The sequence below is a fragment of the Cervus elaphus genome, chromosome 25 (genome assembly GCF_910594005.1).
Source record: "Cervus elaphus chromosome 25, mCerEla1.1, whole genome shotgun sequence".
In the NCBI taxonomy this organism is placed as follows: Eukaryota; Metazoa; Chordata; class Mammalia; order Artiodactyla; family Cervidae; genus Cervus; species Cervus elaphus.
The window spans coordinates 59,151,001-59,163,353 of NC_057839.1; the positions used below are offsets into that span (position 1 = coordinate 59,151,001).

Genomic DNA, 12,353 nt, shown 5'->3' on the forward strand with positions numbered 1-12,353 from the left:
GAGGTGATGGAATTCTGGCTGAGCTATTTCAAATCCTAAAAGATGAAGCTCTTAAAGTGCTGCACTCAATACGCCAGCAAATTTGGAAAACTCAGCAGTGGCCACAGGACTGGAAAAGATCAGTTTTTATTCCAATCCCAAAGAAGGGCAATGCCAAAGAAAGTTCAAACTATCATATAGTTGCACTCATCTCACACGCTAGCAAGATAATGCTCAAAATCCTCCAAGCTAGGCTTCAACAGCTCATGAACCGAGAACTTCCAAATGTACAAGCTGGATTTAGAAAAGGCAGAGGAACCAGAGATCAAATTGCCAACATCCGCTGGATCATCAAAAAAACAGAGAGTTCCAGAAAAACATCTACTTTTGCTTCACTGACTATGCTAAACCCTTTGACTGGGTGGATCACAACAAACTGTGGAAAATTGTTCAAGAGATGGGAATACCAGACCACCTGACCTGCCTCCTGAGAAATCTGTATGCAGGTCAAGAAGCAACAGTTAAAACTGGGCATGGAACAACAGACTGGTTCCAAATTGGGAAAGGAGTGCGTCAAGGCTGTATAGTATCACCCTGCTTATTTAAATTATATGCAGAATACATCATGCAAAATGCTGGGCTGGATGAAGCAAGTACAAGCTGGAATCAAGATTGCAGGGAAGAATATCAATAACCTCAGTTATACAGATGACACCACCCTTAGGGCAGAAAGCAAAGGGGAACTGAAGAGCCTCTTGATGAAGGTGAAAGATGAGAGTGAAAATGCTGGCTTAACACTCAACATTCAGAAAAAAAAAAGATCATGGCACCTGGTCCCATCACTTCATGGCAAATGGATGTGGAAACAATGGGAATAGTGACAGACTTTATTTTCTTGGGTTCTAAAACCACTGCGGATGGTGACTGCAGCCATGAAATTAAAAGATGCTTGCTCCTTGGAAGAAAAAACAAACCTAGACAGTATATTAAAAAGCAGAGAAAGTACTTTGCCAACAAAGGTCCATATAATTAAAGCTGTGGTTTTTCCAGCAGTCATGTATGGATGTGAGAGTTGGACCATAAAGAACGCTGAGCGCTGAAGAATTGATGCTTTTGAACTGTGGTGATGTTGGAGGAGACTCTTGAGAGTCCCTTGGACTGCAAGGAGATCAAATCAGTCAATATCAAAGGAAATCAATTCTGAATATTCAATGGAAAGACTGATGCTGAAGGTCTAGTACTTTGGCCACCTGATGCTAAGAGCTGACTCATTAGATAAGACCCTAAAGCTGGGAAAGACTGAAGTCAGGAAGAGAAGGGGGCAACAGAGGATGAGATGGTTGGATGGCATCACTGACTCAATGGACATGAGTCTGAGCAAGCTCCAGGAGATGGAAGGACACGGAAATTTGGCCATGCTGCAGTCCGTGGGGTCGCAAAGAGTTGGACACGACTGAGCGAGTAGACAACTACATTTTAAAACAGGAGTTTCATGAAAGTAGAAACACAATCAAAATAAAACTTTCCCTTTTGCAGCAGCATTAATACAAACAAAGCCAACTTTTTTTTCTTTTTCAAATACCAGAATGTCCTGGAAAGAGTACTTCAAATAGTGTTTCTGATTGCTTCTTTGTATTCCCTGATTGAAACTATTTAATAAGCAGCTAAGTTTACAGGAGTAATTTCTGTGCAATGGAGGTGAGAGAGGTGGGCAGCTACGCTGGCTCTTCTGTTCATGCACTGCTCCCTGACCCAGAGACGCCCAATGCTGCTCCCTGACCCTGAGACCCCCCCGATGCTGCTCCATGACCCTGAGACCCCCCGGTGCTGCTCCCTGACCCAGAGACGCCCAATGCTGCTCCCTGACCCTGAGACCCCCCCAGTGCTGCTCCCTGACCCCAAGACCCCCGGTGCTGCTCCCTGACCCTGAGACCCCCCGGTGCTGCTCCCTGACGCTGACGCCCCCCAGTGCTGCACCCTGACCCAGAGACGCCCAATGCTGCTCCCTGACCCTGAGACCCCCCCGATGCTGCTCCCTGACCCTGAGACCCCCCTGATGCTGCTCCCTGACCCCAAGACCCCCGGTGCTGCTCCCTGACCCTGAGACCCCCCAGTGCTGCTCCCTGACGCTGACGCCCCCCAGTGCTGCACCCTGACCCAGAGACGCCCAATGCTGCTCCCTGACCCTGAGACCCCCCCAGTGCTGCTCCCTGACCCTGAGACCCCCCGGTGCTGCTCCCTGACGCTGATGCCCCCCAGTGCTGCACCCTGACCCAGAGACGCCCAATGCTGCTCCCTGACCCTGAGACCCCCCCGATGCTGCTCCCTGACCCTGAGACCCCCCCGATGCTGCTCCCTGACCCTGAGACCCCCCGGTGCTGCTCCCTGACCCTGAGACCCCCCGGTGCTGCTCCCTGACGCTGACGCCCCCCAGTGCTGCACCCTGACCCAGAGACGCCCAATGCTGCTCCCTGACGCTGACGCCCCCCGGTGCTGCTCCCTGACCCTGAGACCCCCCGGTGCTGCTCCCTGACCCTGAGACCCCCCGGTGCTGCTCCCTGACGCTGACGCCCCCCAGTGCTGCACCCTGACCCAGAGACGCCCAATGCTGCTCCCTGACCCTGAGACCCCCCGGTGCTGCTCCCTGACCCAGAGACGCCCAATGCTGCTCCCTGACCCTGAGACCCCCCGGTGCTGCTCCCTGACCCTGAGACCCCCCGGTGCTGCTCCCTGACCCTGAGACCCCCCAGTGCTGCTCCCTGACCCTGAGACCCCCCAATGCTGCTCCCTGACCCTGGCCATGGCTGGATGCGATGAGCTGAGACCAGTGCATCTCTTCTCTCTGTGGCTCCATGTAGATGGGAAACTCAAGACCAGAGCCCTTGAGCAGGTCTGACCAGGCAACATGGGCAGAGTTTAACTCCGTGTTATCACTGGTTAACAGTCAAGAAGGCCTTTCTTTAATGTAATAAAAAGGCTGATGGAAGTTCAGACAAGCAGCCACGAAATGCCCCATGAGATGCCCACATACCAAACTGCCACTTGGGGCTGGGCCGAGTCCCAGAACCACTTCAGGCAGAGGGTCCGTCAGCTGAGGGAGCCCTGCACCCCTCTGCCTTCAGCAGTACCCAGAGTCTGGGCCCCCCTGCCCTCACAGCTCTGTTCTAAATGCAAGTCAAGTGACAAAGAGAACGCAGTCTGCAGACCCTGGCTGGCGGGCACAGGCCACCTGGGATGCCTGGAGGTACCTGGACAGGCAGCAGGTCCCCCCCAGCAGCTCATGCAGCCCTCGGGCTCCAGGAAGCCAGCCTCACCAGGGAGTTCTGGTTCCTTTCATCCTGTTCCACACACAGATTCAGCACCATCCAGGGATACTGACTTTCTGCTTGTACTTCATCAAGTTCAAAAACAAAGTCTTGCCTAGCAGAGAATTAAGAAACACCCTCTTTCTGATGAAGAAACGAAATCTGTCCTTCTTTCTCCTAGTCATGTATAAGGTGCAATAGTTGATTTTTAGGTAAGAATAACAGGCAACCTGAGAATATTTATGTGGGGGAAAAAATGGGCAAGGGGAGGGTGTTTCCTGGGACCTAAAACACCATTACTGCAGGCTCAAGGAGCACTCAGTCAGGGTGGGGAGGAGGACCATCGCTGCCCTGAGCCTCTGCCTCCAGGACCAGGGGCCGGCTGTGCGATGGCCCGGTCCAGGGAGAACAGCCGAGGGCACAAGGTGGCCCTGTCTCCATTAGCCCTGTCTGGGCTCCACCCTCACAGCTCGCTCGCTTTGCTCTCCTGCCGTGTGGTGTCTGCCCGCTGCCCACCTGCCTCCCCCAGAGCCGAGCTGCCACCCCTGACTTCTGGGGAGCCAAGCTGGGGAGGGGGCCACTCTATCCCTCCTCGTCCTCCTCCTGGTGCAGACAGAAAGGGGGGCAGTGCATTGGGTGAGGACGGACGCCGAGGCTGGACGGGGCGGGGCCTGGACAGAGGAGGGCAGTGGGCGAGGATGTGGGGCGGGGCCCGGTAGGAGGTGGGGCGTGGCCTGGATTGAGCGGGGTGGGGGGGGGTGGGGGCAGTGGGGGCAGTGGGGGCAGTGGGGGGGGGGGGGCAGTTGGGGGGGGGGGCGGGCCCGGGGGACACTCACGTCGATGGCGTCCCGCTCGAAGATTCGCAGCTGCAAGAAGAGCTCCAGCTTGATCTTGCGCTCCTGGAAGAGCTCCTCCATCTGCGCCTGGGCCTCATCCAGCTGCTGCAGCACCGTCTCGATGTGGCTGATGGAGCTATTGTGCGGCGTCTTGTTGCTAGAGATGGCTGAGTCTCTGCGAAGGGGCGTGGGGGTGCAAACAGGAATTGGAAGGGAAGGTCTCCCGTCAGTGCCAGGGGGCCGGGCCCAGGGAAGGAGCCAGCAGGAAGCAGGGCTGAGGCTCTCAGAAAAGAAGCCGCCCGTCCCACCCAACCACGCTGGGCTTCCCCGGGGCCCAGGACGTGCTGAGGAACACCTCCTGCTCCTCCTCACAGCCCCTCTGAGAAGCAGGCGTCCAGCCACCACACAAATCATCCCAGGGAGCGTCATCTTCAGCCCCCTTCCTCCTTAAGTGGAGAAGAAATAATTCCTATTTGCTACAGAGGACGAGATGGCTGAATGGCGTCCCCAACTCAATGAACACGAGTTTGAGCAAACGCAGGGAGGTGGTGAAGGACAGGGAGGCCTGGTGTGCTGCAGTCCATGGCTTCGCAATGAGTCGGACACGACTGAGCGACTGACCACCACCACCAATTTACCACAAACGGAAGCACCAGGTCAGCTGTGAGCATTTTCCTGTGAAGCAGCTCACTGAGCCTTTATCAAGGAAGGACTGCCTGACTCTCAGCAAAGCCAGCATCTCGGGAAGACGTCAGTGACCGTTAGATAAGCTGACCCTGAGTGATCCAGCAGGGGGTCCACGTCAAGGAAGGTGGCCCAGCCCCAGCCTGCCTCCTGTCTTCCCCCCACGAGCAGCACCTGAGTTTCACCCGAGGCCGGGCCTGCCTGAGCCTGGACTTGGAGGGGAGGGACGCCCACCACGCTCTGGAAAACTAGCACGCTCTGGGCCCCAAGGACGCAGTCCTGGGAGCTTTAGATTCATCTGGTTTGTAAAGAAATTTCAGTCAGTAATAGATAGATGTTAAACGGAAATATTAATAAGATCTGAATTCTGGGGAAGTTTATTGTGTGTGTTAGTTGCTCAGTCATGTCCTACTCTTTGCGACCCCATGGACGGTAGCCCGCCAGACTCCCCTGTCCATGGGATTCTCCAGGCAAGAATACTGGAGTGGGTTGCCATTTCCTCCTCTAAGGGATCTTCCTGATCCAGGGATCAAACCTAGGTCTCTTGCATTGCAGACAGATTCTTATTGTCTGAGACACCAGGGAAGTTTATTAGTCAATGCCATAAAGAGAAAAATGGTAAAAAGAGTGAAAAAAAACCGGAGGAAAAAGAAGAAATGAGAGAGATGTTAGTCTCCTCTGCATGGATGTTATTCATTCTCTACCTGGTTGGACAGACAGTCATAGTAAATGGTTCAAAAAAGTAGAGGGGGGAAGAGCCCCCACAGACCTCAGAGCGCTGGGGGGCTGGGACAGGGTTCTGAGATGGGGCTGGGGGTAGAGACTGAGGGGCTAGGACAGGGGTACTGGGAGCGGGGATAGAGGCAGGGGACTGGGACAGGGGTAGGGACAGGGGACTCGGGCAGGGATGGGAGACAGGGACGGGGGCGGGGGGATAGGGACAGAGGGGCTGGGATGGGAGAAGGGATGGGAGACAGGGATGGGTTGGGCAGGGGCGGGGCTGACTCACCTCAGCTGCTGGATCAGGTCTTCGCCTTCCTTGATGACGTTCACGGTCACCTGCAGGGTGGTCTGCTGCTGCTGGCCGAAGCGCTTGCTGAGGTCCTGCACGGCCTCCACGGACTCGGCGTACACGTCGTCCAGCAGCTCCTTCTGCAGCTCCTCCAGCCATGTCCACAGCTGCGGGGACAGCGGCGTGAGGGGCCCTGCCCTGCGGCCCGGGGAGGCGACCAGGGGCAGCTGCTCCCAGGGAGCCAGAAGGGAGGCGGCGGCGGGGGAGGCACCCCACACGGCCAGCCGGCCGGCGGAACACAGAGCAGGACGTGAGGTGAAAGAACAAGCAGGCAGCCGGCCCGGGGGACTGTCACAGGAGAGAAAGGACGGGCGGGGGTTCTCCCGGCCCCTCCCGACACAACCACGCGAAGAGGAAATGGAAAAGACCCTCCGATGCCCGGAACCTCTGCTAAATGGAACCGGCATCCTTCCACGCGCTTCTGACTCTTCTTTAGTGGACGGACGGCTTTATTTTTAGCCAGAGCATTACAATCCATGATCAATTATTAAGCTGCAGTTCAGACAGGGGGGCTTTACATCCCTCAGAAAAGGAGGAAGCATCCAGTGTGGTGCAATCAACCCGTCTCCACGCCTGGCAGGAGATTCGGGCGTGACTGTGCCAGGTCCCTGCTCCCAGCCTAGGCCTCAGCCAACCTGGGCACGGCTCAGTTCTCCCACGAGCGAGCGGTGTGCAGACCGCGAACACGTGGTCACCGTCACTGCCAGGACCACCACCAAGGTGTCTGCGGACCCAGGTGGGTAAAGACTACTCGGGACAAGGGCGGCCCCAAGCCTGGTGGGGACACAGCATCTCAACCGCTCCCAGGAATCCCACTGCCTCCTCCGAATCCCTGGGGAGTCGTTCAGTGAGCTGCAAAGACAATGAGCCAGAGCGGGCCCTGGTGGCTTGGAAGGGGGTTTCGTGTGCAGAGAAAATGCTCCCTGCTTCCCCAGGGATGGAACAGTCACCTCCTGTCTTGTGCTAAGTCGCTTCAGTCGTGTCCAACTCTTTGCCCCTTAGGACTGTAGCCCACCAGGCTCCTCCAGGCAAGAATACTGGAGTGGGCTGCCATGCCCTCCTCCAGGGGATCTTTCTGACCCAGGGGTTGAACCTGAGTTTCTTATGTCTCCTGAACTGGCAGGCGGGTTCTTTACCACTAGCACCACCTGGGTGGCTACAGGTGGGTGTCTTACGAGTCCCTTACAGACGGCTGTCTGGGCGGCGGGGCGAGGTTTGCCCCTACCCTGCCCTGCCACGCAGGCCTCTTGGCAGAGACAGCACCACAGCTTTATTGAGGCCTCACGGACACACAAGAAACCGCAGAAGTTTAAAATACAGGAAGTTTGCTACATGCGAATGAGTTCTGCTGAGAGCACGTTCTTACGTCCAATTTGTTTCTAAGTCCAACAAGGTTAGCCTAGGTACCCAACTAACACAACCAGCTACACAGTCCTGCAGTGTAAAAGGTTTGTAATACTTTTCACACAAATAATTTAAAAAAAAATAACACTTTTAATCTTACAGTACAGTACCATGAAAGGTACAGTGGTTAACAGTACAGCAGCTGGCACACGGGGGCTGGCACACAGGCTGGCAGCAAGTGAGCTGGCAAGGAGAGTCACCGGCTGGGAGAGGCAGAGGAGGTGGGAGACGGTGAAGCTGAAGGATCGTCAGCAACGGGAGACGGCGGACCAGCTGCAACGTCACTCACGCCTCACGTGATGGAATGCACACACTCATCTTTGAAAGTTCCAAACTTGGAGGTTCGCATGCAGGGGACTTAGTATACACAGGTTCGCACGCAGGGGACTTACTCTATACGATTTGATGAGCTCTGACACATGCAGATCCGTGCAAAGAGCAATACAACTATGACAGTGATGCTCCATGACCCCAAGAGTCTTCCGAGGCCCTGGGGAACCCCTCCTCCCTCTCTGCTCCCCGCTCCTGGACAACCGCCAGCCTGCTCTCTGCCACTACAGATTAGCTTCCATTTTCTCAAAGAAATTCTATTCACAGAATCATGTTGTAGGTACTCATTTTTTTGGTCTGGCTTTTTTTCAGCATTGTTCTTTTGAGATTTCATACATACCACTGTGTGGATCAACAGTTCTTTCCTTTTCATTATTGAGCGGTATTCCATTCTATGCTGATGACACACCTTATCGGCTCAGATGGTGATGACATCTGGGCTGTTTCCAGTGTGGGGCACACTGGTATCTAGCCTCTGTAGGCACCTGCGCCTCCCTTTCTTGTAGGTACATGTCCAGGCGTAGAATGGCTGGATCACATGGTAGGTGTGGGCCAAACTGTTTTCCAAAGTGGCTCATTTCACATCTACCCGCTGCAGTATGCGAGCGCTCCAATTCTGCCACACCCTCACTGATACCCGATGTGGTTGGTCTTTTTAATTGGAGACATTGGAAATGAGTGGTTTCTTATTACAGCTTTAATTAGCCATTCCCTAATGACTAGTGAAGGCAAGTCCAAGCTAACCTTGTAAGAGTTCTTTTGTTGCTAAACATGCATTTAGTTGAAAACAGCACTGGCAGTTGGCTCTTTAAATAGGCCAATTAAATTTAAAAATAAGGGAAGTGCTGGCAAAGGACTTACTTTTAGTCAAGTACTTGGGGCCCTAAAGAGTTAATTTTACTAAAAATGTTAAAATATCAACCTGTGTCATGTTATTTACTCATTTTTGTAAGATACCAAATTTCATACAATCCAAGGATTTTAACTAAAGGCATTTCAGAGAAAGGCTGGTCCAACTCTGTGATCTTACAGATTGAAGAAGAGAGGCCCCTAGGTGATAAAGTAACCTGCACACATGGGCAAATCTATTAGCAGTGCCAACTCAGGAGCAAAACCAGTCGAGTGTCAGAAAGGAGGCCCCCAGACCTGGTCACACTTCACACTGATACTGCATTTCAACGTGAAAACCGCCGTTCATCAACAGACCGAATATGGATTGATTTTCTGCACCATCTATAAAGAATAACATACTCTAGTTTATTTTTTCCTCTAAATTCTCATGAACTGCTGTAGTTATAAATAATAGGATGGATAAAAGCACTGTGACCAGAAGAAATCTCTTAATTTGCTTTAATACTTCCCACAAAAAACGTTCCATGGGAAGGTGATGACTTCACAATATATGCAAGTATTAAATCATTATGCTGTATACCTGAAACTAATATGTGTCGGTTATATCTCAACAGAAAAGTATTTTAGCCACAAATAATTTATAAAAACACTTTTCTCATAATATTGAATAACAGTTACGAGTGTGGGTTCTGAAGCCAGATTGTCTTGAGTTCCAATCCTGACTTAACATTTCCCAGGGTGTGACTTGGGCAACTTAACCTGGATGGATCTATGTCTTGGAATTCTCATCCAGAAAATGAACAGGGTAATAACAATGCCTACCTCGGGGAGTTACTGAGAAGATTCAACAAGATGATATATATTTCTTCAAAATAAGTCAATGTCAGCCACCATTATAGTTTTATTCTTACAAGAAAAATTCTGATAATAAGAACTAGTTTTTGAAACTGTTCTTCCTATGGATATTTTTCAAAACATGCCCAAGTTCTGACAAGTTGTTCAAAATAAGTCACTTATTCTGGTAAATTTAACACTGCACCACATTTACATCTTTTTACCCCTAAAAACTCCAACACTTTAGCCACCCGACGTGAACAGCTGACCCACTGGAAAAGACCCTGATGCTGGGAAAGATTGAGGGCAATCCGGAAAGAACTAATTTGCTCCCTCGACACCCTGGACCTCTCAACACGCATCGGGTGGAGGGTGCACACCGCCCCGGCTGTGGGGCCAGTGAAGGGCCCAGGTGTGGAGCAGACCACCGGGGTCCATCCTGGGTTCACACAGTTGAAAAGGGAAAAATAACCTAGGTAGAAGAACCAGCTACACATAAATCCATAATTGAAACACCCAAAGATCCTTTGCCCCTTTAGAATTCGTCTCTCTGGTCCTACAGGAAATTCGTTTTGGAAGATAAAGTCTCAGAGAGAGGTCATTTCTGATGCCAGTTGATGATGAACTCAGACATATCATAATAATACAACATGATTCAGGCAAAGTCTATATTTAAGTTTTCAAAGTGGTACCTATGATGCCTAAAATAACCTCTGAATAAAGGAATGAGAAAGAGTCTCTAGGATACCTGTGAAACTTTTTACCACAGATTTCCTAAGAGGAAAGCTGCACTTCTGTGCATGCTGCTAGTTTACAATACCCACAGAGAGAGAGGAGCTGCAGTCCACCCAAGTTCTCAGCAGCACAGATCCTGCCTCTAAGAGAACCAGGTCTGCAGCCAGAGTTAGGCAACGTTGCCCCCTAGAGGCCATCCGAGGTGTGACCAGGCATTCCATGCGGAGAACGTCAACCCGGCCCAGAATGGGGTGCAGGTGTGTACAGACATGGATCACAGGCCAAGTTCAGGAAGACAGGTGGGGTTTTTGGGAGAAAAGCCAGTGCTAAGATGCGGGACAGACTGGTCCTGGGTCCAGCATCCAGCTGGGTCGGACCTCCGTGTGCCCCCTATTCCAGCCCCTTCCCCACACCCTCCATGCTGTGCTGGGTGAAGCCTAAAGAAGGAATGAAGGCTCTGCTGGGAGAAAGTCCCCTGAAAAAGCCCCTTTTTTGTTAGCGAGGCTCCTAGAAGTGCTCACTGGGGTGGGGAGCCCAGGCAAGGACTGAGTCTCTAACTGGGTCAGTGGGGATGGGGGTCAGATGGGAGCCCTGAGACTTGGGGGCTGCTCCATCTGCAGCCTTGCCCAGGTGGAGGCTACAAGCCTGGGCCATCTGGAGGATCAGAGGAGGATCTGTATCCCCTGCGTGACCTTGGGCAAGTCCTTGGCCTTCTCTGCCTTCGGTTTCCTCCTCTATGAAATGGGAGCATTTTACCACGTGTGCCTCCCCTAAGAGGAAAGCCAGTTTGGGAATCGAGAGAAAAGACCACAAAGGGGTGGCAGCGCTCAATCCCCACAAGCACCTCAGAACAGAAGCCGCCACCACTGGTGTCCACGTCCCTGCTCTTGTTAGTGACAATATTCAGGTACCAGTGGGAATGGGCGGGGTGCGGGGCCAGTGTGGGAACCGTAAGAGCTGGCAGCAGAAGTGGGTGGTTTCGATGGCAATTTACAGGCGGAATTGCAGAGGGTGCCTGCCACGCACAGAAAAACACGATTCTGTTTCTGGCAGAGGAAGCCTGGATCAAAGCGGAACTGTTCCAGCTACGAGCAGCATGTTCCTCAGTCTGAAATGAGCAACTGGGTCTTTTGGGGGCACGTGCCTGTCGCCTGACTGAGGAGGAAGGGTTTCAGGAGCACCTGGTTATTCTTGAAAGTGTCAGTTGCTCAGTCATGTCCGACTCTGCAACCCCTCCATGCACTGTAGCCCACCAGGCTCCTCTGTCCAAGGGATTTTCCAGGCAAGAACACTGGAGTGGGTTGGGTTGCTTCTTCCTTCTCCAGGGGATCTTATTAGTTCCCTGACCAGGGATCGAACCCACATCTCCTGTTCTGGCAGGTGGGCAATGGACCACCGGGGAACTCCCCCACCTATTCTGAGTCAAAGCAGACTCATGAATTAAAACCCATGAATGACATGTCTGTGATAGATCTGGACTTATGCTTGCTGGGATCTTCTCAGAACCTATTTTCTTATCTGACGTATCTGGCAGACCCTGGTCTAGACTTCAACAAGCTTGTCCTCCGTACCAATCCACCCATTCGCAGGCTTCGTGTGCGGGCAGAGGTCTGCAGGGCAAACATCCTCCAGCCCCGCTGAGGTCGTCCAGTAACCAGCACCCCACTGCCAGCCTCACCAGCCAGGGCTTTTGATACAGCCACGATGATTTCTGCTTCAGCACCAAGCCTGTCCTGGCTTTATGGCAATCTGCCCATTTTCAAGATAAATCACTCACAGCGCAACAAAGCAAGTTTTCAGGCTGGCTGGCTTTGGATGCATAATCTCTCCAGATGTCCCAGACATAAAAGTTCTGACTAGGTCAGTGGAGTCAGGTTAAAGACACGCTGACCACAGAGTCTGCTCCCCTATAAAGGTGACACCAGGGATTAAAACCATCTGTCTGTGCGGCGTGGGGTTCACCTGGATGACTGGTCTCCATCTCCTACACCTCTTTCGTCAACAAGCTGATTCGAATATGGGCCTGGACTGGAAATGACTTCCCTTATTCACATGCCGGGTATGGGTTACGAAAGAAAGTTACAAACCCTTTCTTCTTGGCAAGGTCTCCTCGGAGACCAGTTTGGGAGGATAAGGACAGTCTTGACTGTGTGTTAACTGACACTCTAAATCAATTCTTTTTCACAGTCATTCACCCCACATTTTTCTGTCTTGTGTACAAATTAAATGTCAAATGCTCACTGATTCCACTGTATTGTTGTTTAGTTGCTAAGTTGTGTCCGACTCTTTGCAACCACATGGACTGCAGCCCACCAGGCTCCT

General features: G+C 52.4%; 1 protein-coding gene across 4 annotated transcripts in view; it reads right to left on the reverse strand.

Moving 5' to 3' along the window:
* TRIO (trio Rho guanine nucleotide exchange factor) overlaps positions 1-12,353 on the reverse strand; it is a 354,591-nt gene that overhangs the window by 140,844 nt on the left and 201,394 nt on the right. For all 4 annotated transcript variants that reach the window (XM_043887107.1, XM_043887109.1, XM_043887111.1 and 1 more), the window contains exons 12-13: positions 5,814-5,983; positions 4,121-4,295 (exon numbers count right to left, since the gene is read on the reverse strand). In XM_043887107.1, coding sequence (XP_043743042.1) covers positions 4,121-4,295; positions 5,814-5,983 — 345 coding nt within the window. The remainder of the gene's footprint in view (positions 1-4,120; positions 4,296-5,813; positions 5,984-12,353) is intronic.